The sequence below is a fragment of the Oncorhynchus mykiss genome, chromosome 4, assembly GCF_013265735.2.
Source record: "Oncorhynchus mykiss isolate Arlee chromosome 4, USDA_OmykA_1.1, whole genome shotgun sequence".
NCBI lineage: Eukaryota > Metazoa > Chordata > Actinopteri > Salmoniformes > Salmonidae > Oncorhynchus > Oncorhynchus mykiss.
Genome location: NC_048568.1, coordinates 9,419,857 through 9,443,303, shown reverse-complemented (window position 1 = coordinate 9,443,303; position 23,447 = coordinate 9,419,857). Strand labels below are relative to the sequence as shown.

At 41.9% G+C, this 23,447-nt stretch overlaps 3 protein-coding genes across 12 annotated transcripts in view; 1 reads left to right on the top strand and 2 right to left on the bottom strand.

Annotated features, from left to right (window-relative positions):
* The window catches only part of LOC110522043 (TATA box-binding protein-associated factor RNA polymerase I subunit A), a 44,712-nt gene that overhangs the window by 5,238 nt on the left and 16,027 nt on the right, over window positions 1–23,447 (top strand). Inside the window, exons 1-10 of one of the 3 annotated variants that reach the window (XM_036975596.1) lie at window positions 651–907; window positions 2,191–2,354; window positions 2,452–2,565; window positions 2,794–2,992; window positions 3,202–3,323; window positions 3,587–3,745; window positions 4,055–4,121; window positions 4,379–4,502; window positions 4,680–4,837; window positions 5,105–7,303. In XM_036975596.1, the coding sequence (XP_036831491.1) occupies window positions 682–907; window positions 2,191–2,354; window positions 2,452–2,565; window positions 2,794–2,992; window positions 3,202–3,323; window positions 3,587–3,745; window positions 4,055–4,121; window positions 4,379–4,502; window positions 4,680–4,837; window positions 5,105–5,244 (1,473 nt within the window). In that variant the 5' untranslated portion in view covers window positions 651–681 and the 3' untranslated portion in view covers window positions 5,245–7,303. Of the gene's footprint in view, window positions 1–650; window positions 908–2,190; window positions 2,355–2,451; window positions 2,566–2,793; window positions 2,993–3,201; window positions 3,324–3,586; window positions 3,746–4,054; window positions 4,122–4,378; window positions 4,503–4,679; window positions 4,838–5,104; window positions 7,304–23,447 lie in introns of those variants that run through there. The other 2 variants (XM_036975598.1, XM_036975597.1) reach the window with 2 other exon arrangements.
* LOC118964433 (transport and Golgi organization protein 1 homolog) overlaps window positions 8,214–23,447 on the bottom strand; it is a 70,238-nt gene continuing 55,004 nt past the window's right edge. For all 6 annotated transcript variants that reach the window (XM_036975591.1, XM_036975585.1, XM_036975588.1 and 3 more), the window contains one exon: window positions 8,214–8,976. In XM_036975591.1, the coding sequence (XP_036831486.1) occupies window positions 8,916–8,976 (61 nt within the window). In that variant the 3' untranslated portion in view covers window positions 8,214–8,915. The remainder of the gene's footprint in view (window positions 8,977–23,447) is intronic.
* On the bottom strand, window positions 8,938–22,544 carry LOC118964434 (transport and Golgi organization protein 1 homolog). Of its 3 annotated transcripts, none has more exons than XM_036975593.1 (20): window positions 22,361–22,544; window positions 21,030–21,155; window positions 20,884–20,905; window positions 20,671–20,759; window positions 20,488–20,565; window positions 20,247–20,357; window positions 19,726–19,797; window positions 19,505–19,609; window positions 19,265–19,387; window positions 19,009–19,090; window positions 17,016–17,068; window positions 16,802–16,904; window positions 16,586–16,724; window positions 16,210–16,402; window positions 15,954–16,021; window positions 14,445–14,533; window positions 10,981–11,040; window positions 10,829–10,875; window positions 9,340–9,689; window positions 8,938–9,196 (listed from the first exon to the last, which is right to left on the bottom strand). In XM_036975593.1, the coding sequence occupies exons 2-19, from the start codon at window positions 21,153–21,155 to the stop codon at window positions 9,462–9,464; spliced, it is 1,788 nt and encodes a 595-aa protein (XP_036831488.1). In that variant the 5' UTR covers window positions 22,361–22,544; the 3' UTR covers window positions 8,938–9,196; window positions 9,340–9,461. The 3 variants fall into 3 exon arrangements, with proteins under 3 accessions (XP_036831488.1, XP_036831490.1, XP_036831489.1); XM_036975595.1 differs by lacking the exon at window positions 22,361–22,544 and adding an exon at window positions 22,309–22,326; XM_036975594.1 differs by lacking the exon at window positions 22,361–22,544 and adding an exon at window positions 21,454–21,516.

Here is a 23,447-nt window from a genome sequence, read left to right as displayed (position 1 = left end):
GTATATTGTTGTTAAATCATTATTATATAGGTTAGGTCTATGGATAGTACAGCCTATAATTGTCTGTGAAACAGGTAGGCCTACCTCTTATTTATTAAATAGGCTCGAACACAAAGCCCTCTTGTTATAAAGACAAATTAAAATGAAGACCCTAGTGAGTAATCCCAACCCCACTTCATTTCAGCATTTAGAATAGTTTTTTCAATGTAAGCCAATATGTAATTTATAGGCCTATAGCGCAGGGCTAGGCAACCATGGTCCTGGAGTGCCCCAGACACTTCATGTTTTTGATTTACCATCCTGGAACAGCGGGTGTGTTGAATTTAGGCAATCATTGAACTGATCAATTAGCTCAGTTGGTCAGATGTGGTGCCTAGTTGGAACAAAATCCTGTAGTTCTTCCTGCACTCCAGGAACAGAGTTGCCTATCCCAGCTACAGAGCCCCAAAGTGGCGATGTCATAATACCCAAACAGGGAAATGGTTCCAATCGTTTTTCCACCATTCATTTTCCCCTTAAGGAATTTTAGAAACACTTAATAAGGGCTGTGTTTCGTGTCATGAATAAATATAGGTTAATGCCACTTTTCTACTATTACGTGGGCGACTTTTATTTTGAAAAACGACTTCCTTGACCCGGAAGTACTTTTTTTGTGTCGCTGATAAGACGCTGTTATCGTGCATGGTGTTTGGCGCAAATTCACACTTTTTGCTAAACAACCTACATCAAATATATGCTAACGAAAATAGGTCGAACTTTGAACGGTGGGTCATGGATGATCTGGAGTCAGAACTGAGGGTGCCCGGTGAAGAACGGGGCGAAAATGAGTCTTCAGATGACGATGAATCAATCAACAGAAAACGAATCAAGAAGCCAAACCTTCCCCTGGCGCCTCCTTTATTTAAAGGTAATTTATGAAATGCAGTGTGTAGAAGAATATGTGAACCCTTGAGTAAGCTAAACCAGCTAGTTAGCTAGTTCAAGCTGCTGTTTACACAAAAGTATGTGGACACCCCTTCAAATTAGTAGATTTGGCTATTTCAGCCACACCATCACAGGTGTATAAAATCGAATACACAGCCATGCAATCTCCATAGAATCCCATTGGCAAAAGAATGGTCTTACTGAAGAGCTCAGTGACTTTCAACGTGGCACCATCATAGGATGCCACCTTTCCAACAAGTCAGTTTGTCAAGTTTCTGCCCTGCTAGAGCTGCCAACTGTAAGTGCAGTTATTGTGAAGTGGAAACATCTTAGAGCAACAACAGCTCAGCTGTGAAGTGGTAGCCCATACGCTCACAGACAACTGCCGAGTGCTGAGTCGCATAGCTCGTAGAAATCATCCTCAGTTGCAACACTCACTACTGAGATCCAAACGGCCTCTGAAAGCAACTTCAGCACAAGAACTGTTCTTCGGGAGCGTCGGCTGGAGTAGTGTAAAGCTCGCTGTCATTGAACTCTGGAGCAGTGGAAAACATTTATCTGGAGTGATGAATCACGCTTTAACCATCTAGCAGTCCGACGAATGAATCTGGGTTTGGCGAATGCCAGGAGAACACTACCTGCCCGAATGCATAGTGCCAACTGTAAAGTGTAGGAATAATGGTCTTGGGCTGTTTTTCATGCTTTGGGGTAGGCCCTGTAGTTCCAGTGAAGAGATCTTAGCGCTACAGCATACAATGACATTCTAGACGATTCTGTGCTTGCAACTTTGTGGCAACAGTTTTGGAGAAAGGCTCTTTCCTGTTTCAGCATGTCAATTCCCCTGTGCACAAAGTCCATACAGAAATGGTTTGTTAAGATCGATGTGGACTAACTTGACTGGCTAGCACAGAGCCCAGACCTCAACCCCCATTGGGATGAATTGGAACGCCGACTGCCAGCCAGGCCTAATCGCCCAACATCAGTGCCCGACCTCACGAATGCTCTTGTGGCTGAATGGAAGCAAGTCCCCGCAGCAATGTTCCAACATTAAGTGGAAAGCCTTCCCTGAAGAGTGGAGGCTGTTATGTTTAGCAAAGGGGGGTTACAGCTCCATATTAATGCCTGTGATTTTGGAATGAGATGTTGGACGAGCAGCTGTCCACATACCTTTGGTCATGTAGTGTATGTTAATGCCCGATTTTCATCATTTTCATCTATACATAAGATGCTCTTATTAACCAGTGGCAATGTCTGTTGTTTCGTTAGAGACACCCCGTGAGACTGGCTTTCACAAGACCACAAGGAACTGCCTCCAGCACATCAGGGAGGTCTTGCTGCACCATAGATGGCAGGATGCCGCAGAGTACATGGCCAGTTACTCACAGACACTGGAGGATACCACCGCAAACATGCCACAACTCTACGCTGAGGTAGGTCAATCGTTGCACTGACTGAAACTTTCACAAAGGGTAGCTGAGAGGTACTGTATAAATGCTAAGTTTGATTTCTTCAAACTTTGTCTTTCAGATCATTTGGAGGATAGGCACAGAGATACTACACCACCATCCCAACTCGACGCTGGAAGACTACAACAGTTTCTATGAGCGAGTGAAACACTCAGGAGTAAAGCATTACCTGAAGGTAGGTTCCATAATTGACCTCTTGATCTCTACACTATCAGCCCAACTAAAGGACCCTAAGTCAATAGGTGAAAAAATAAGTTAATATAGGACAGTCAACATGTCTATACTTTTGTTATGAAGCAATTATGACACCTTCAAAAACAAACAAATAGATGGAATGTGTAAACAATGTGTTTGCAATGGAAGTGTATGCCAATGTGCATTGAATAATTGGTTTGTCCTGAAGGTCTGTCTGGAGCACTCGTTCCATCTCCTGGTCAATGGGCAGTTTGAGGATGCCAAGCTTCAGCTGTCCATCGCTGAGAGCTGGAGGTATGGCAAGCAGTCAGCCGGTCAGTCCCAGAGGATTAGGCTGATCCAGGCCTATAGTGGCTTCCTGGATTACTTCATCTGGTGTGACAAGAAAGCCACTGCATCCAGCACAGGTAAGAGGACACCTGGCAACCCCCAAGTATCAATTTTTCATTGGTTTCAATGACATTGGGATAGTGGAAATCCTTATGTTATGTCACCATCTACTGGCCAGATAATGTAACTGCGTCTTTAGGGACAATTCCAATTCATTTCAAAAAGCATGGCCAAATAAAATGTAGCCATAACCTGTGGTTGTGCTTTGGCTTAACATGAACTTTAGATGAGTATGATGCAGCTGTCAACCAAGAAATGCATAGCTACTTCCGACAATCTTCTGTGAACCTGAAGGAGATCATGAAGCTTCCTGGCGTCTGGGATCCTTTTGTTCTGAGTTACATTGATGTAAGTACTGCTTCGTGTTCAGTAGGCATGAAACAAGAACAATTTCCAAACCAAACGGTAACATACTACCTGAATTTGTCCAGTAAAAATACTTGTTTTCATTTTTCCGTTTCAAAACGATTTACTACAATTTGCCCTACTTAACATGGCCCCTGGCATCCCCTTTTTTCCATCATTGTTTTACTTTTCCATCATTGAACTACCTTCCCTTATCAGACTACCTATGATGATCTAATGTTTTGACTTGCGCGTGCCAATGGCAGATGCTGGAATTCTACAACGGTCACGAGGGAGCTGTGAAGGTTCTAAATGACTATGCCTATGACGACAGTTTCCCACCCAACCCCAATGCCCATGTCTACCTATACCGGTACATGAAGAAACAGAACCACCCACTGAAGAAACTTCTCAAAGTGCTGAAGGTAGTACTGAGGCCATTGCTGTTCTTAACAGGGGAATCTAGCTGAAATGTTGGGCACTATTATCATTATTAAAGGCCCAGTGCAGTAAAATATTTTCCTGTGTTTTGTATACATTTCCACAGCAAAATTCTTGCTTTAGAAATGGTTCTTTGCTAAGAAGCAATTTGTTTCTTTTTGACCATTTCATTTTAAAACAATCACAGTAAGGTGAAATCTCTAGGCTACAGTTAGTCCTGTACTCTGCCCCTCAATAGCCTACTGGTACTGTACTGTTTAATGAGTCCATGTTTTCGATTACATTTGCCTTAGATCCTGCATACATTGGTCCCAAGTCATGAGTTGATGCCGGAATACTGTTCTCTTCTGGTACAGTCGGGTATGTGAATATAGAATAATAATAACAATATATTGATTTTGAGTGTCTTAAAGGGACAATGGGGTGTAAAATGAGGGGAAACTAGTCATTTTAAAGTCTATCTTGATGTTTTAGTCATTTTTCAATGTTTTCGTGTGTGTTTCTGTCCTCGGGGGCTTTTTTACACATTCAGATGAATGTGTTTGGTGGATGTGTTCTTCACATTGATGTTGGTCCTATGAAGGTGTTCATAGTAAAGGATGAGTTTTTTCCCCCAGAGAATGAGGGTGATCTTCAGAAGGCTCTAGGTGTGGTTCTGGATCTCCTGGACTACTCCAGTTGGAGGAGCAACTTGGATGTCTGGAACCATTTGATGAACATCATCAAGAGACTGAGGATGAAGTAAGGATGGCTGCATGAATCCACACTACTCTCTCTCAAAAGGAGGACATTGAAAATGCACTCCCTTTGAAGAAATTAAATTCGGCATACATTGCTTGTCTCTTCTCATGGCAAATTGGCAAGTCCTTATGTCATGCTTCATTTGTGCCAATTCCACGGATTTATATTTTCCTTTAGAAAACAATGGCTGAAGATTTTTGCAGAGGAGATGGGGTACAGAAAGGACTGGTGGCTAGCAATACACTTCTCAACATTCCAGGCCAGGAAAGATTCGGCAGAGAATAGAGAGCTACTGGAAGTGAAGAGCTTTGTTGTTGGAGCCTTTTGTCCTCACTGTAAGTAAAGCTACACGGTAACACCTTTTATTTTCTTGAGTATTACTTTCTTTCAGTTGTGTGAAATTAAGATGTCCCCACTTATTATCAGTATTTGCAGCATTGGCACAATGCGGAAAAATATCCAATTAGTTTAAGAATACACGTTTACTTCCTTGAACCACCATGCTTGGCTATCCTTAGGTCTAGTTTTTCCTGGTTCTGATAGTGGAAAAGTGGCAGTATGACATCTTATGTAGTCTAACCCATTGTTGTCTCTTTTGCCAGATGCCTCCATGTACTGCTGTGTTGGTAAGGCAGCCCGAAAAGGAGTAACTTCTGAGGCTCGAAAGGCTAAGAGGAATCCTAAACCGCTAAAAAATATAAGAAGGCTCAGGAGAGAAAGGGGACAGCAAAGCCAAGACTGACCTTGAGGAAGCTCCTGGAATGCCACCAGGCACAGTGGCGAGAACAAACATTTTGAACATTTGTGAAGAGCTTCTACCATTGCCAAGATCGGCAGGCATGACCACCTCATACAGTCATCAGGTCAGACACTCTCCCCTTCCATGACAGGTGTTCCAACTTCATTATTTTTCTTTTCTAGAATGTTCTTGGTTATCTGCATACAGTAGTTGCAGCCACGATGACCATTCCCCACCTTCAAAAGGCAGGCCTCTCATTGCACTGCAATGTATAATGTGTCAAATTCTGTGATTGTCCACCAGGGAGCACTCAAGCTATGGCTACGTTTTTGAGTTGCTCTGCAGGCTGCTGCTCCGTCGTTTTTAAAAGAAGCTGAGGCAGAAATTGAAGCATGTGTTCACTGTGGTAGTTGGTCGGGAATAGGGAGGTTGGGTGTGCTGCAGAATTAAGTCTAGGAGGTAATAAGCTCTGAGGCAGGTGTGGCCTCAACTGAACTTCCGCTGATTCATGGAGAACCCGCCTCCACTCACATCAGCAATACTAAACCCAGCTGGCCCAAATGCCACAACCTCAACTCTGTGATAGGACGGCCCTGGATGACACATATTAACTACAGCGGTGACAACACACTACTGTATAATGCTGCTTCGTAACCAAGTGGGAGGTGGGAATTTACCAGTTGTGAAGTCGTAAATACCAGTTGGATGCATTCACGTGCTTTGAAAATATCATTTTGCTAATGGCCAACAAGCTACCTAAACCATAAACTAAAAGCTATCATGCTGGTAAACAAATGAGTGTTAAAAAAACATATTAATAGATTGCTTTTTATAAATAATGATTTGTTGCATTTAATTGCAGAAAAATGCTGTTATCCAGGTCATTTCCTAAGTAGGTGAGGTCAGCATGTGGGAGAAGTGGGAGCTCAAGATGATGTATGAGTTTCCCACTAGTAATTACCAGTTGGAGGGCCTTTCAAATAGATTTTTCCCAGTTGTATATGGTAAATTTCCACTTGGTTACAAACGCATTTGACCCCTCTGGTGCCAATTAGCGATCACTTTTTTCTCTCTTCTCTGCATGACGCTCAATGGAAAAGAAGAGTTGAGATAGCAATTGGTACTGTATGTCAAACAACCAGCAGAAAAACAACCAGCCTCGTCTTCAGTCTTCCTCTGCCTTTCCCTTTGGGGATGAAAGAGGATCAACATGGTCATTGGTGCTCAAGTGGTGTATTGATGATGTCATATCCTGGTGCAAATTTCAAAATATCTCATTGTGCCCATTTGACACAGCCACAGTGAAAATATATAACTGCCCTGTTCATTTACTTACATCCTTATCACTGATCTAGCGTTATTTAATAGGTAAAAGTAATATATTGGGATATTTGCTTTAATCTATCCTATGTGTGATTACTTCAAGGATGGGAGGAAGGATGCATTTTTTAGCATTCAAAAAGGATTCTGAGATGCCATGTCATCCTGTTATAAAGGGAGTTGAAAAGGATGCTGCATGTAACTGAAGTTGACTTTTACCTTTGTTTTGAATGCTGTTCCCATCAAGGCCACAATGGCTAACCACTATTTAAACATTGTCTCCATTTTATTAAAATGTTGATATTTTTTTGTTGTAATGGCACTAACTGAATACACTTATGGTGCTTTCAAGACATCTGGGAACTCTGAAAAAAATTGGTCAAATCATGACGTCAGTGATCTTCGGCTCGGAAAGTCAGAGCTCTAGAAAGGTGCCAGAGTTCCCAACTTGGAAGTCCGAGTTGGATGACTTAAAAGATTTCTCCCAGTCAGAGCTTGTTTTTTTCAGAGTTCCCGGTTGTCTTGAACACACTGAAGTCGGAGATTTCTGAGTTCCCAGTTGTTTTGAGCACGGCATTAAGAGACACTAATCTATCATATTATTGTGTGTGCTGTCCGACAGGGTTGACGATTGTCAATACAGTGTTGTGCTTTTGGTAACAGGTTGTGAGAAAATGAACATTTATCATTGGACTGACAATTTACACTACTTTCATTTTTAATAAACAAAATGCTGTTCGAATAGTGGTCCTTCTTTACACTTACTAAAGGAGCGAAACCAAACATGTCAAATTTTCACTGGGCTTGTTTGACATTGCAGGTGACTGCTGACTGATAAACAAATGACCTCGCATCATAAAATAAACAACTCATTATTCGTAGATCAGTTAGTCATCATGAATCACATATTTGATTCTCACGAACATAGCCACTTAAGACTAGCGAATGCTTTGCAGGAGTGCCCATAGTAATTACCAGAATTATCCACTTAAATCAGGAATAAACAGATGGGTATATACTGTAGCAGTTATTGTTAGCATATACAAAGACAGCAAATTCAAGTGTTGGGTGTCGACAAAAAATCCACTTAAATCCACGTCATCATGATTAACCTTCAGTAACTCCATTTATGGCGTCACATACTGTAGAAATGTACAATGTCAATACAAACCTGGAACGTGATGACAAACCCTGTTCATTCTACATACACTGTTTCTGTAGACTAGAGCAGGGTTTCGCAAACTCGGTCGTGATTCAAATAATCAAAGCTTGATGAGTTGATTAATATAATCAACTGTGTAGTGCTAGGGCAAAAGGACTGAGTTTGGGAAACCCTGGACTATAGCATAAGACTCAAACCCTTGTATGCCCTTACTTTTCCCTGTGTCATTCACTCAGAACCACTTTCAGTGTACAGTATGGTGACAGGCAGAGCAGTGCCCAGCTACACAATAATTTGACAGCCTCGATAACAGTGTACATCATAACATTCCAGATATGCCAATAATCAGTCAAGTGTTTTGGTAGAGGTAAATAGTCAGTGGGTACAAAGAAAAGTTCTGGGACCTACAGAGAGTAAAACATGTCTAACCAAAGCATGCAATGATATACATTTAATGCAAATAGTCTTTAGTCACGTGCAAAAAAAATATGGTTATTTTCTTTTTATTGATAATAAATAGAAAAAATGTGATGCATTCCTGATGTAACATAACAAAAAGAAACAAATGTGAAACCAATGTAATATGACAGGTGTTCAGTTAGTGGGTGATTTACTGGCCTTTCACATGTAATGCAGCTACCCATACAAAACAAAATGCACTGTCAGACATTTCCTTTCAAACTAAAATGGATCGCAAAAGTTGTCATATGCGTCATATGAACAATAGAAAACTGCAGTATCTTTTACCAGTTTTATTAATAAAATATCCTAAGAACAGTAAATTACATCTGACTTTCAACCTTCCCTTTCAGTTCATTCTGAAGAGAGTTTTGGGAAGAGCTCAGATAATATGGTACTTCTGAAATGATTGATCAAGCAACCCAAAAGCTTGGGCTCCATTTCTTTTTAATAATAATTTCCACAGGAAACCATGATAACATTGTGAAATGAATACAAAAATCAACATAATAACCTTTTATAAAAAGCTCAGTCACACAATAGAAATGTTATTGCACAATAGGACCTCTTGCAGAGTAACAAGCCTCAGTACTACTCCTCTTCAAGTCTATTACATTTCAGACAAGAAACATAAGACATTGATTTTCTGATGCTTTAATAGGAACTAACTTTTTAGATACTTCTGTTGTTTGGTTGATTAAATGTCGCTGGGTCGTTAATGGTTGGTAGGTGTCTAAGGCTCTGCCATGGCAGAGCTGTCTGAGTCCTGGGGGGCAGCTGTTGCCTGCTGGGACCTATAGTCTTGCCCCTGGCCCTGGGGGCCAGCGCCGGGCTGGGGGCCCACTGAAGAGTCATGGCCATGTGGGACCTGTGGCTGCATAGGGAAGTCTCTGGGGCCGACATGAGGGTATGGGCCCCCCCCAGGGGGCAGGATGGAGTGATCAAGTGGTCCATAGTGCACGTAGGTATGTGGGGGTCCCATGGGTCGGGCCATAGGAGTGCTGCCGGAAACACCTAGATAGAAGGAAAAATGAACAAACAAATTAAATATAACACTGTAGTACCAACATAACAATAGTATTTCAGTTGTGGTTAGCGATGCGAATAACAAAGACTCAACTTGAGATAAAAGCTGGGGGCCAGAATTCACCACCTACCGAATGGGGGAGGCACCGGTTCATAGTGAGAAGGTGGAGGAAGGTACCGGTTGTGTGGGGAAGGGGGACTGTAAGCACCAGGAGTTGGACGCCGATGTCCGGGTGGTATCAACGGGTGTCCGTTAGGCGGTGGGGGTCCAGGAGGCATCATGCCTGAGTGTCCGTTGTCTGGTCGGTACACGGGAGGCATGAAGGGTGGGGGAGGAGGGATGTGGTGGCGTCCGGGAATGGGACGGTAGCAGAGTCCGGAGGGATGGCTGATGACTGGTCTGAGGGGGCCGGGTCTTGAGTCGGGGGGGGGGCCTGATGGGAGAGACCAGCAGGGAGCCAGGACCCTGAGGTCGAGTGTTCTAGAGGAACAACAACAAAAAATATTAAAACAAAGAATAGCAATAGGTCCATTGTACTTGTAGCCCTGCTGCTGGCACCAACAATGAGAGTCCCTTTCATCTGATTCAAACAGTTTCGTTAGGTTAGAACAAAACAAACAATTATGCACTGGTGAGAAAGACAACAATATCCCACAATAATAAGTCAAGTTACACAGTCCCACAAGAATCACACAACCAAGTGCTACACACCGATTCAGAATCAGGACCATTTCCACAAAGCATTAACCTCAAAACACACACAGCTTTAAATGATAACACATTTGAGATATCCATCATGTAGTTGTGCTGAAGTTATGGCTTTGTAGAACAGTGTCACCAATTCATTCAGTGGGGTCAGAGGGAGGGTGGGTGTTGTAATATAGGGAAAAAAATAAAAAGGAGCTTACAGACGGGCCACGGGGAGCGGCAAAGGTCTTCAGACTTCAATGGGACTAGGGCGGCAAAAGGCAAGCAGTTTTGCAATTGTCGCTGTTCGTGGTACTCACTCCAGTGAGCTGCGGCATTGGCTCTACGCTCAAGGCTTCAAAATATGCATGGTTGACCATTGAGCAGAGTCCATCTCGCCAACCAACCAATGTTTTAAAATCACAACCGTCGAGCTGACAACAACCGAGACCGCTGGCATCTACACACAGTAGGCAGAAATGTTCAGTTTACCGCAGCCCGTCTGTAAGCTCCTTAAAACAAGCAACCACGCATGTCAGACTCCAGCCAGCAATGTTAAGTCTGACAACCCTGTGAAGCCACTACCCAGCTGACTGCCACCCCAGCCACTGATCCACGGCTGGGGTAAGCATGCTCACACACACATCCACATCCCTGCCACTGCTGCCTCCAACATAATACTCACTGCCTCTGGTTTCTCTGTGGAGGCCTGGGCCTCAGCCTGTGACTCTAGTGAAGCGGTCTGTTTAGTGCAAACACACCCACATGATGGAGGAACAGGGGGGAGAGATGCCCATAAGACCGTAAGGACTCACGGTGTTTCGTTGAAACTTTCCTTCTCTAGTTCCATGTCACTTTTTCCCTCCTGACATTGTTACGTAATAAGGAAGTAAATAACCTGTGGACATTTTCAGTCAATTTGAGACACTTACCGAGCTGCCCAGATCGCTTGGTGAGGATGTACTTGGGGCCATGGTGTCTGTGGAGGATAAAAAGGGCAGAATGATTAGAGGAGATTTAGGATAAGGGCTCGATTAGGGATAATACCACATCAACCCTCATTGACAAAAAATACAATCCCTACCAGGTCTAGAAGCCACTGGGTGTTTGTGGTCAGGAGGGTAACGGCCGCGAGGTCGTGGTCCTGTTGGACAATAAATACACGGTGATACATCAACGTAAAACGTCAAATCTTCTAGAATGCTAACCTTGGCTCTCCTGGTTGTCATTAGGCACCTGACTCAAGACCACGTTACTGGTTCATGCTACCATCTATTTATAGCAAAGTCGGGTCTATTTGCAGTCCGAGGAAAATGTTTGGTCATGTCATGGTAGGATATTATTCTTCCAGAACTAGAAGTACCAGTACCAGAATATTTGAGATTCTTCAAAGAAGCCACCCTTTGCCTTGATGACAGCTTTGCACACTTTTAGCATTCTCTCAACCAGCTTCATGAGGTAGTCACCTGGACTGCATTTCAATTAACAGGTGTGCCTTGTTAAAAGTTCATTTGTGGAATTTCTTTCCTTCTTAATGCATTTGAGCCAATCAGTTGTGTTGTGACAAGGTAGGGGTGTTATAAAGATGGTATTTTACCAAATAGGGCTAAGTCCATATTATGGCAAGAACAGCTCAAATAAGCAAAAAGAAACAGTCCATTACTTTAAGACATGAAGATCAGTCAATCTGGAAAATTTCAAGAACTTTTAAAGTTTCTTTAAGTGCAGTCGCAAAAACCATCAAGCTCTATGATGAAACTGGCTCTCATGAGAAATGCCACAGGAAAGACCAAGAGTTACCTCTGCTGCAGAGGATAAGTTCATTAGAGTTACCAGCCCAAATAAATGCTTCAGAGTTCAAGTAATAGACACATCTCAACATCAACTGTTCAGAGGAGACCACGTGAAGCAGGCCTTCATGGTCGAATTGCTGCAAAGAAACCACTAAAAGGACACCAATAAGAAGAGACTTCACTGACTTCACTGGCTTGGGCCAATGAACAAGAGCAATGGAGATGAGACTGACAGAAATCTGTCCTTTGGTCTGAAGAGTACAAATGTGAGAGTTTTTGGTTCCAACCTTCGTGTCTTTTTGAGACGCAGAGTAGGTGAACGGATGATCTCCATATGTGTGGTTCCCACCGTGGAGCATGGAGGTGGTGTGGTGTGATAGTGCTTTGCTGGTGACACGGTCACCGATTTATTTAGAATTCAAGGGACACTTAACCAGCATGGCTACCACAGCAGTGGTACGGCATCTCATCTGGTTTGCGCTTAGTGGGACTATCATTTGTTTTTCAACAGGACAATGACCCAACACACATCCAGGCTGTGTAAGGGCTATTTGACCAAGGAGAGTGATGGAGTGCTGCATCAGATGGCCTGGCCTCCACAATCACCCGACCTCAATCCAACTGAGATGGTTTGGGATGAGTTTGACCCCAGATTGTAGGAAAAGCAACCAACAAGAGACTGTTGGAAAAGCATTTCAGGTGAAGTTGGTTGAGAGAATGCCAAGAGTGTGCAAAGGTGTCATCAAGTCAAAGGGAGGCTACTTCAAAAATCTCAAATATATTTTGATTTGTTCAACACTTTTGGTTATTACATGATTCAATGTGTTGTTTCATAGTTTTGATGTCTTCACTATGATTCTACAATGTATAAAATAGTAAAAATAAAAACCCTAGAATGAGTAGGTGTCCAAACTTCTGACTGGTACTGTGTGTATGTGTATATACAGTTAGGTTGGAGTCATTAAAACTTGTTTTTCAACCACTCCACAAATTTCTTGTTTACAAACTATAGTTTTGGCAAGTCGGTTAGGATTAAGTTCATCTCTAGGAGACAGAATGTGTCTCCTTCCTGAGCAGTATAACGGCTGCGTGGTTCGAGTACAGGCTCAAAATGGCCAGCATCCCGGAGTCTCCTCTTCACTGTTGAGACTGGTGTTTTGCGGGTACTATTTAATGAAGTTGCCAGTTCCTCAACGTGTGAGGCGTCTGTTTCTCAAACTAGACACTAATGTACTTGTTCTCTTGCTCAGTTGTGAACCGGGGCCTCCCACTCCTTTCTATTCTGGTTAGAGCCAGTTTGCGCTGTTCTGTGAAGGGAGTAGTACACTGCATTGTGCGAGATATTCAGTGTCTTGACAATTTCTCACAAGGAATAGCCTTCATTTCTCAGAACAAGAATAGACTGGCGAGATTCAGAAGAAAGTGCTTCGTTTCTGGCCATTTTGAGCCTGTAATCGAACCCACAAATGCTGATGCTCCAGATACTCAACTAGTCTAAAAGGAGGCCAATTTTATTGCTTCCTAAATCAGAACAACAGTTTTCAGCTGTGCTAACATACTTGCAAAGGGGTTTTCTAAAGATCAATTAGCCTTTTAAAATTATACACTTGGATTAGCTAACACAACGTGCCATTGGAACACAGGAGTGATGGTTGCTGATAATGGGCCTCTGTACGCCTATGTAGATATTCCATTAAAAAAAAAAAAAACTTTCCAGCTACAATAGTCATTTACAACATTAATGTAGACACTGTATTTCTGGTCAATTTGATGTTATTTTAAATGGACAAAAATAAATGCTTTTCTTTCAAAAAGTGAAAAAAAGTGACTCTAAGTGACCCCAAACTTTTGAACGGTAGTGTATATTTTAAACATAAAAATGTATGGAATGCAGTAATCCCACAAGGGAAAGCAAAGGCTGAAGCTTTTGTAACCTAACGAGTTCCACACACAACAGCTGAACACAACAAAAACTCCACCATAATACTGAAAGAGCAAGAGGCATGCAAGAGCGGTTATTCCAAATTGTGAAAGCAAACGGGGGCATAGGAGCATTCTGGGTCGTCTGGACACGCAAACACAGGTGAGACAGATGGCAGTAGAGGGAGAAAAGATGGCAGTGAAAGAGACAGGAAAGAACGTCTTTGAAAATCAGAGAGGACGTAATCAGAAGACAAACATTAGGAAGAGGAAAAGGTCAGAGGTGGGTACCAGTAAGGAGCAGGATGAGAGCAGTAGGAAGAAAAATAAGTGAATTATTGAAACACCACAGCGGAGCTAAAGACAGGGAAAAGGAAAGGTGAAAAAGAAAGCGGGGAGTCAGGGCATACAAGGGTGAACAAGGGGGGCACCCGTGAACTTCTATCATGAGAGGGGGGGGAAGGTGCACCTCCACTCACAGATGAGGGACCATACTAATCACCTGTTTAGCAAAACCATTTAACAAAACACTGTCAGTCTCTCCACATTGGACCAGCTGCAAGGAATACAAATCAAAACCTCAGGAAAACATGCATTTCAGAGGGTGGAAGTCAAACAGCAGATGGGGTATCAGACAGTCAAAAAGTCCAAGATCTAATTTGAAACGCAGTCACAGCTGATATCCAACCGACAAGACAATAGAAATGTCCAGGAACGTTACAGAACGTTCAGATAGAAATATGATTCTCCGTCCTCAAGAATAGAGTCATATCAGCTGAATGCAGACGTTATTTAGTGCTGGCGACTGGCACGTGAACTGAGGATTGGTTCTTACCTCGTCGGAGAGGCATGGGAGCCAACCCAAGGGTGGGCTTGAACAGAGGCCTACGGAGCTCATTCAGCTTGCTGGACATGGAAGTCAGTCTAGGGTGAAAAAAGAGACCAGGCATTTAGATTCTCAATACTGTACCTCCAAATCTAGACTAATACAGCTTGCAAAACTGTGACCAAAACACTTGCATTTGTGGCCCTTCGACTTGGCGGTGCAACCTTTGGTTCACAATGCTTCTCTTTTTACTTTACTATTATGACTCATTCAAAAAGTAAATGTGATATTGACCAAAAATTAACCAAATGAAAGGATCTGCCTGTCTCCATTTTGAGTGAGCAATAGGTGAGGTGCGCATTCTAATTAGCACAACCATATGACCGCTGCTTAAAATGCAATTTGGAAAAAGGCCGTTTGCAAAGCAGCTACTGTTGTTCTAGTTACAGAGAGGAGAGTCACAGCTTTCTGTGAGTATACAATGACATTTCTCAGCTCTCAATATGGAGCTCATGGCACCACTTAACAACCGGAGTAGGCTATGTAGTACATGGTTTTGATGAGCAGGTGGAGTGCACCATTTGCAGTGAATAGGGCTACATCCAGTAGCCTGGACGGGCCTAGTGCTGGAAATCTTTTGTAAGACATTACATTTGCTAATAAATTAGCTATCTAGTAACATTAACATATTTAGAGTTATCAATCTAGATAAGTGTTTTGAGTTTCCACTTCCTCAGGTGGTGAATAATATAGCCTAGGTCAAGCTGTGTAGGCAGACATATTGGATCATTTTGGATCCTAATTGGACAGGTTTCACATCAAAATACCAATCATGCATTCCCTGGATGTGTTAGAAGAAATATCTTACTTTTTGAATCCTAGAATACCATCTCAGTTCGCTTGTCACTGGAGAAAAAAAATATTCTACTGGCTACTGTTGATAGTGTACAAAAAAGAAAGCTACAAAGACAACTAGCACTTGTCTTGGCTAGCCTACTGTAGACATATTGAACTCTCCTTCAAAAAGCAGTCTGTCTTGATTAAGGGACAACATACTATTTTTAAATGTAAAATAATATTTTACAGGCTTACTTTAGAAAATACATTTCCGCAATTCTAACAAACAGCAAAATTGCAAAATTATATCATACAGCTTTTTAATATATCATGAATTAATAACCAAATGTAGCCTATTACTAGCTGAATAGAGAGAGAAAGCATGCATCTCAATGGATTTATAAACTTCCACTGACAAAAAAGTCACATTGCACCCTGAGTAAATCTATCCAAATCAATGTTAGAACTCAAGGGCATGCTAATGTAAAGATGGCTAGTCATTATTAGCCTGGTTCTGTATGGAATGCAGGTACATTATGGGACACAGGTCAGGTCATTATATCCGTGCAGTGGCGAAAAATGTATGCAACCAAATCATGTGCTGGTGCCATCAACTAAATAAGCCTTGAGCCCTGCATTGGTATAGCCCAATTGAGTCTGTTGTTTTAGTGTTGCACTCACAAGTTATGAAGGTGAATGTTTTCCTTCTTCTCGTTGAACATAGCTTGCTCTGCGGCGCGTGCAATCGCCTAGAGAGAAGGAATAGACATTTAAAATCTCCTGTTTTGGACTAAATTCACCTTACAAATGACTGGCCAAACAGAATACTTTTAAAAAAATGTCCTGATCCTAATGTATGTGCCATCGATGGGGGTTGAGAAATGAGACATGTTGTTTCTTTAACAAATGGACAAAAAAAAAGTTGTATTGTACAAACCCAGTTCTCGTAAGATTTCTGCTCCTGCTTAATGATCTGGGCTTTGTAGGACTTCTCGGTCCGTTTCAGCTTATCCTGGATCTCTTTAACGCGCTGCCTACACACCTTGACCTCCTCCTCTAGGGCCTTGCTGTCCACCTTCGTCAGCCGGTCTTCCTTGTTGGGGCGCTCAAACTCCTCCTTGGTCAGCTTCCTGTAAGGCGACAAACAAATTAAATCAAACTCTACTTTAAGTCCATTTGAAAACCTCAAACCTTACAGTAAAAGAATACAGTAAAAGACAATTATTATATTTTTTTTTACGCTGTGGAACCATGGAGAACAAACCCTACTATAGTATTAATGCATGAACTGCACCACTTCTGATTCTACTTACTGCTGCAAAGCGTTCTCCTTCTGCTGGTACATCTCAGTCATGATGTCATTCTTCTGCTGCAGGGTCTTGTACTGGTTCTCCATGTGGTTCTTGTCACTTTTCACCAACAAGATGTCATGCTCCAACTTCTGAAATTGCTCTGTGGCGAAAACAAGTTGACAGTGTTGAGAGAGAAAAGGTAGTGATGCCTATCAAATTCTAGTTGCTGGGACATACCTTCCAGCTCTTTCCTGGACTTCTCTTCGTTCAGCAGCTTGGTCATGAAGCGATCGCGCTCTTCCTCCACAACAGACAGAGTGGTCTGGACCTGTGGAAAGTTCTGCCAACAGTTAGTGCAAGAGTTGACACACTTCTTGGTTCTGAGCACAAGTTTTACCTGCCTTCAGGTACACAGAAATCTGGGTCTGTTCAAGAAAGAACTCAGTCTTACCCGAGAGACGACCATCATTTGCTTAACGCGGTTTTGGATGATGGTCTGCTTGTCTGAAACAAATAATAGTAAACACAGTGACACGTTTCAGGAAAGTAGGCGTATGTACCGTGTCAATAATTCACAGGAGAGGCATTTGAATGTATAACTATCAAAATGCGTTTTCTTTTTTGCAAAATGCCTTCTGGTATGTGAACTTCCATGTGCCTTAATAACAAACTTGTATACCATCCGTAAATACGAGTAAAAATGGTAAACTACGAGCCGAGTTAGTTTAGCCACAGAAAAAGGAAGGAACCTTCCCTCTAGTCTTGATTGGCTGAGATAATGGATGAGCTGGACGCGCCATGAAACGAGTTCGGATTGGTCTGCCATGTAGCACGCTTTGGTCTATAACATGAGCTTCTCAGTATGTGTAAGTAATCCTTTCTAACGCAGCTTTTTTGAAAAGATGCTCTCCACTTTTAGGAGGACCAAGTTTTGAAATCAGTGGACTGTCCGGTGGAAGCAGAGTATGATAGCTAAGTAGATGGAGAAAATTCTGTGGTTTGATTGCAAATATGCAGAGGCAGTCGAAAATAGAACACATTGAAGGCTGTTGTATTCTGGAGACAGGTGTTTTATACATCTTCAAATTAAGGGAAACTATTTTCAGATATAAGTTTCTAATTGTCAGAAAGTCGTTTTCTCATTGCAAAATAAAGCATATTGTTAGCTAGCTAACGTTAGCTGGCTGGATCGCCAGCTAATGTTAAGTGATTGATCTGTGTAATAATATTATTCATATCGCAGACGCATTTGCATTTCTAGTTATAGCCTAATGTTAGCTAGCTAGGTTAACATTGAACTAGTTAGTTAGTTTTAGCTACCAGGGGATTCATGCAAGGTAGTAACGTTATGAGTTTGGATTATGGTTAATTGTTTAGCTAGCTAAACAAAAGTCTCCACTATGCAAGTAACCAGATTTTATTTGATATGTGTGTGATCACCAGAGACGGTAATATGTGAAGAACATGACCTGCATAAAAGTCCAAATTAGGATATAACGTTAGGCCAACGAGACACTGTCCAAGTACTAAAATTCTCCAGTAGAATACCCTGCTTTTACTTCGTCACACGAATATCCGTAAGCTATTTTCTTAATTTGTATATAATGATTTTGTTGTGAGTTTATTTTCCTGTAATAATGAATACTAATTAGCTAAAGTTAAGACTTTGTCAGGTATATGATATGGTCATTATTTGAACTGGCTAGCCAACTAACAAGCTAGAAACAAACCAAACCAATGTTGAGAAATGTTCTTGGTTTGCTAGATTGACATATACAAAATTCCATTTTTAAATGGTTGGGTTTATTGGTGTTAAAATACACCAATTATGCTATTTTGGACCACCAGGCTGCTGATGTCATGCGGCCTGTCGTTTTTGTGATTCGATTTTCTCTTCATAATAGAATGTTCATGTCACCGCGACAACTGTCTACAGACATGTCGATAGACGTAGTGTAAACCAGCCTTTAGTCTTGAAATCTTTGGTTGTTTAGTACACGATCTCACATGTGAATCCTTAAAGAGATGGGTGGGGCTAAGGTTAAAGAGGGTGTGAACAATGCTGAATGGGTATAGACAAAGAAGAGCTCTCCAGTATGAGTTACAAGCTTATTAACTTTCAAAGCAGAACTACTTTCCCATTGTTCCTCAACTGTAGTGTATGAAATACCATTTTGTTGCTCCAAGTCTCTACCTTAATCCAATGTAAAAAACGATTTAAAATGTTGCTACATAAGACCAAATCACATGACGGTATCCTAATCAGAGAAGGCTGGTGGGAGGAGCTATAGGAGGACCGTCTCACTATAATGGCGTAAACGGAACGGAGTCAAGCACACTGTTTCCATGTTTTTAATTCCATTCCAGCCATTACACGGAGCCCGTCCTCCTATAGCTCCTCCCACCAGCCTCCTCTGATTAGGACACAGTGTCAGGTGACTTACCGTTAAAGGCTTCCCCGTTAGCCACAACTCCACCTTTCAGGTCATCGCAGGCCTCCAGGTCTCCTAGCAGGTCAGACAGAACCTGCCAGAGAGGTTGAGAAGCACCAATTGAGACACTTTTCCCCTGGAATCAGTCAAGAAGTATTTTTTTGGAACATAATAAAGGTGACATGTTTCTTTGTCATCAAGGTGCATTTGAGAAGGTGTGAACAGGAATTGATGTGTGTAACAATATCGTAACGTGTAAAAAACAAACCTCAACGTTGTGGTCCTTTTGAACGAGGGAATCCTCCAGGTCTTTCTGAGACTTGTGGTAGACTTTGATCTGCTCTCTTGTCTCCCTGTGCTTCTCCTCCCACAACTTGGCAGCATGGTGCAGCTGTAACAAGGAAATTAGGTCATAAGGACGGTGCTATGCAGGCCCTGCATGGCCAATGAGTCCTACACAATGTCTTGAGGCTTAAAATGTGAATCGTTGTTCCATATTGGTACTCACCGAGAGGTTCTCCTCCTTCAGGGTGGCAATATCCTTCTCCAGAACCTGGTGCTGGACATTCCGGGCATCTTCACGGAGCTTGACTTCATCCATCAGAATGGTAGACTACAGATTCAATGATAAGGATAATTAAAAGGAAATAAACACTTTACATTTGATTGTTGCAATGTTAATATATTTGACATATTTTCATTGGGCATGTTCACGTATTTGACATATACCTTGGAGAGTGCGTCCTGGGTCTTCTTCTTGCTGCGCTTCAACTTCTCAATGGTTTTGTCCATTTCGGACATCTATGGGCAAAGATAATGATAAGCATAATGACAACCATCTTTCTCTGTGCTCATCAACGAGCCATCCTATTTAGGATAGTAGCTGGCTAATAGTAGCTGCCTATGCTGTCTACATCACGAAAGCAACTGCTCTCTAGGGTGTCTCTTTCGTTTGCAGGCTGTCACTTTCTCTCTGTGACTGCCCGCACAAGTCCAGGTAGCTGTAATGGATTGTGGTCATTTTAGTCAATTACCACATTTTCTGCACTAAACTATGTTGAATATTTATTTGCCTGTTGAAAACTACAACGTCCCAAAGTTTGTGCTTGATTTGATTTCTCTCTACAGAAACGGCACATTGAGCTCACATAATAAACTAACTTAATGGAATTCAAATAATTGAACCGACATCAGAGAATTGGTTGTTCTGAAACATTTTAATTACAGCCAAATCGCTCAATACTACTCACCATATCGTCATGTTTCGCAGTGTTGGCCCGCTCTTTGTCAAAGGATATGGCGAGTAAGTGATTTTCCTCATCCAGGCGCTCATTTTGTCTCTCCATCTCTTGCACAATATTCTATTGGATAGAAGAAAAAAAATGCGTAGTCAATTTAAACACTATGGAGAAGAAAACAATTATAATAAAAAATAAAATAATTGTCAGCATGACAATGACATGTGATCAAGATAATATTTCTCAGAGACACCTCCAAATCCTGGATCTTCTCCAGAGAGAAAGTGGCAGATTTTTCAGACAGCTTTTGATTTTCTTTAAGTTCTTCGCCCTAAGGGGAACCCAGTAGAAATATACTGTCAAAACATTATGTCCCTTAATTCACATTGAACTCAAAATTCTGGATCTTAGTCAGTGAAAAGTCTCTGCAACTTACCCGTTGCTGCAGTTCAGCGACCTTTTGGAGTATCTCCTTCTTCTCTTGTTCAAGCATTTTCATCCTGTCCACCAGCTCTTTTTCAGTAACTAATAAAATACATGACGAGAATATGAAATCAGACATGGTTTACACGTGACAAGGACAACAGCCTGTAAGCAATATGAATGAGGATTCACTATGCACCCTAAATAGCCAGAGAGAAGAACTTACTTAGATATGACTTGCTTTTGACCTGTGAGGAGGAAAACAAAAAAGTGGCAGCAAACAGCCTCCTCAATGGTAGCATACAATACATCATAGAATAACATAAAGCAATCAGAAATTATGAAAGCGGTAACTGTGCAACAATGACTTACAGATAGAATGCTACTCCAGAAGAGGAAGCCGATGACCCCGGCACCTGCAGTGACCAGCACGGGTTCACAGAACACGCTGTAGAAGTCTGGACCTGACTTCCAGTGCTCTGGCAGGCTGGTGACCATCTGGGGAGAGACAGGTCCAATCAGTATTACGACAGCACATGTCAGACTTAGCAAATAAGTTGGGTAATAGTTGGCCTGAGATGACAGAAGAAAATAAGTGATGTTAAAAACATTGAACTAAACCATCAGGCATTCCAATGTTCCGTTTAAAAGGATGGCTAATGGATATCCCACTGAGCACCCTCTAGGTCAATGCAAAGAGGCATATCTTCAGATCAAATCAAGGTGGGTTTAGAAATAGACATAGACTATAACCTAGTTGTTGATCAAAATCAATAGAGAGAAGATTTGCCTTGACCTTATGTAATCAATTGGGATTGGATTGGCCTGGGGTCCTAACACTGTCCATCCATGGTGACCTTTGCACAATACATAACTTCCATCGCAGTCTCTCAGTGAAATTCAGGGAATAGCTAAATGAATCACCACAGAGTGGATCTAACTAACAAGCCTTAGGCCTATGTGGATTTAGAGTGCAAAAGATTGCATCATGTAGCCTTTCACCCTGTAAAATGGCCAATAAACAAAACAGATGATTACATAACATATCACTAGACATGAGCCATGTGTAGATTTGAATGGCATGTAACCTCAGGTGATAGTTATGTAAGGGGGAGCTGTCAGAGCAAAATTCAACAACTTGAAGGCACCTCTCGATCTGAGACCCAGATACAGGAAGAACAGATACTGCTAGTCTGGAAAGTGAGCCATTTTTTTAATGAGGAAGAGGACAGGCAACTTCCACTTCGAAAAAAATCGAAACTAAGAGCAATCAAGTGACCCATTCTAGGCTGCAACTATTTGGGAAATGCATTAGGTATTGTTGGACAAAATCATTCCCCAAGACAATGAAGTTGCCAACAAGATTCAGTTTCAAATGTAGCTAGCCAGCCAGCCATATGGCGGCCTAAGACTTGACTTGCCAGCTAGCTACATTGTAGCCAACTACTAGCATATTGAAGTACAAGACAGTACAAGACAGACAGTTGATCAAATTCTGTCATCAGGGGCAAAGTGGGTAATGGGGTTGTTTCTTCCGAATCCATCGCTACTGTACGTTACTTTGACAGTTGAGCTGGCTATCAAGTTAGTTTGGCTTGTGACTTGCAATGCAAGTCGTTTGCGTAAACCCGAAAATCCTAATTTCACCAACTGATCAACGTTGTCGACTACTGGAGAGGATCCTTCATCGTGGTTCTATTTACCCAGGAGAGGACAATATGTACCTATCTTTCTAGCTACTATAACCTAAGCTTGAAGGTTAGCTGGCCAATGCTGGCTCTGCTTCGCCAACAACATGTCTACTAGCCTCCTTTTAGAGTTCTGAAAGGAGGCTAGGAGGTTACTCTGAAAGGAGGTTACTCTACGCAAAGCCTGGTAAAACGAGCGGCGGGATCATTTATATCCCACTCAATAAGCAAAACACCGGCTGTGGACACTTAACTTCAGCCTACACTTCACTAGAACAAGTCTACAAAAAAATGGGAAAGGATCACTGAACCTGGGCTGCATTCAGTACGTTTTTACGTTCTGGAACGTTTAATTTAACGGAAACGGTGCTGTACTCAACTACCAGTTGAAAAAAAGGGGAAGGGTTGGGTAACGCTGTCAGCATGGCAAATGCCCCCCCAAATAAAAATAATACATGCATTGTCCCAGCAATAATAAAATAAGTATGAATACTTGAGTCCTAAGCACTACATGCAGGCAATTAGTCAATTACAATGGAAAGGAAAGCCCATTCACAAGAGAGAAATACATGAAGTAACTTACCATAACACCATATATTCCAAGATACTCATAAAACAGGGTGATGAGATGACCAGATAAAATTAGCACTGATACGAATGATGAACCACTCTGCTCATCTTCATGGAAATCAGTGACAGGAGGTGACTCCAGAGATCCTGGAAATACAGCACAAGCAAATTAGGTTAATGCATACAGTTTACATCTCACCACAATTTCAAAAGTAGGGAAATATAATGAACCTGAGGGAGGGTGATCCATGTCTACGCTAAGTCCCATGTCCAAGGTATTTTCCAAAATAGTTTGAGGGCCCCTCTGGATTTCTTCTGGAGTTTTAGAGCTTGCCTGATTGTCTTTGTTCCTGTTCAAGTACCCACTATCCTCATCAATGCCCATATCTGGTATCTTCTCAGGTGCCTTAGTCTCTTCACCCGTCTCTGTCACAGTGAGGTTGTCCTTGTCTATGTCCTCCACAGACTGCGGGAATGTCTTCTCTTCCTCCGCATCATCAGACATATCCACATCTTTTGAAACATTCAGAGA

Bases quoted from the DNA above. Each gene is read 5' to 3' on its own strand.
- LOC118964434 (XM_036975593.1), bottom strand. From the start codon at position 21,155: ATGGTCACCAGCCTGCCAGAGCACTGGAAGTCAGGTCCAGACTTCTAC. The intron at 16,905-17,015 runs GTAAGACTGAGT...AACTGTTGGCAG, and splicing joins AAATGATGGTCGTCTCTCGG to AACTTTCCACAGGTCCAGAC. The intron at 14,534-15,953 runs GTGAGTGCAACA...TTTTCACCCTAG, and splicing joins AACATTCACCTTCATAACTT to ACTGACTTCCATGTCCAGCA.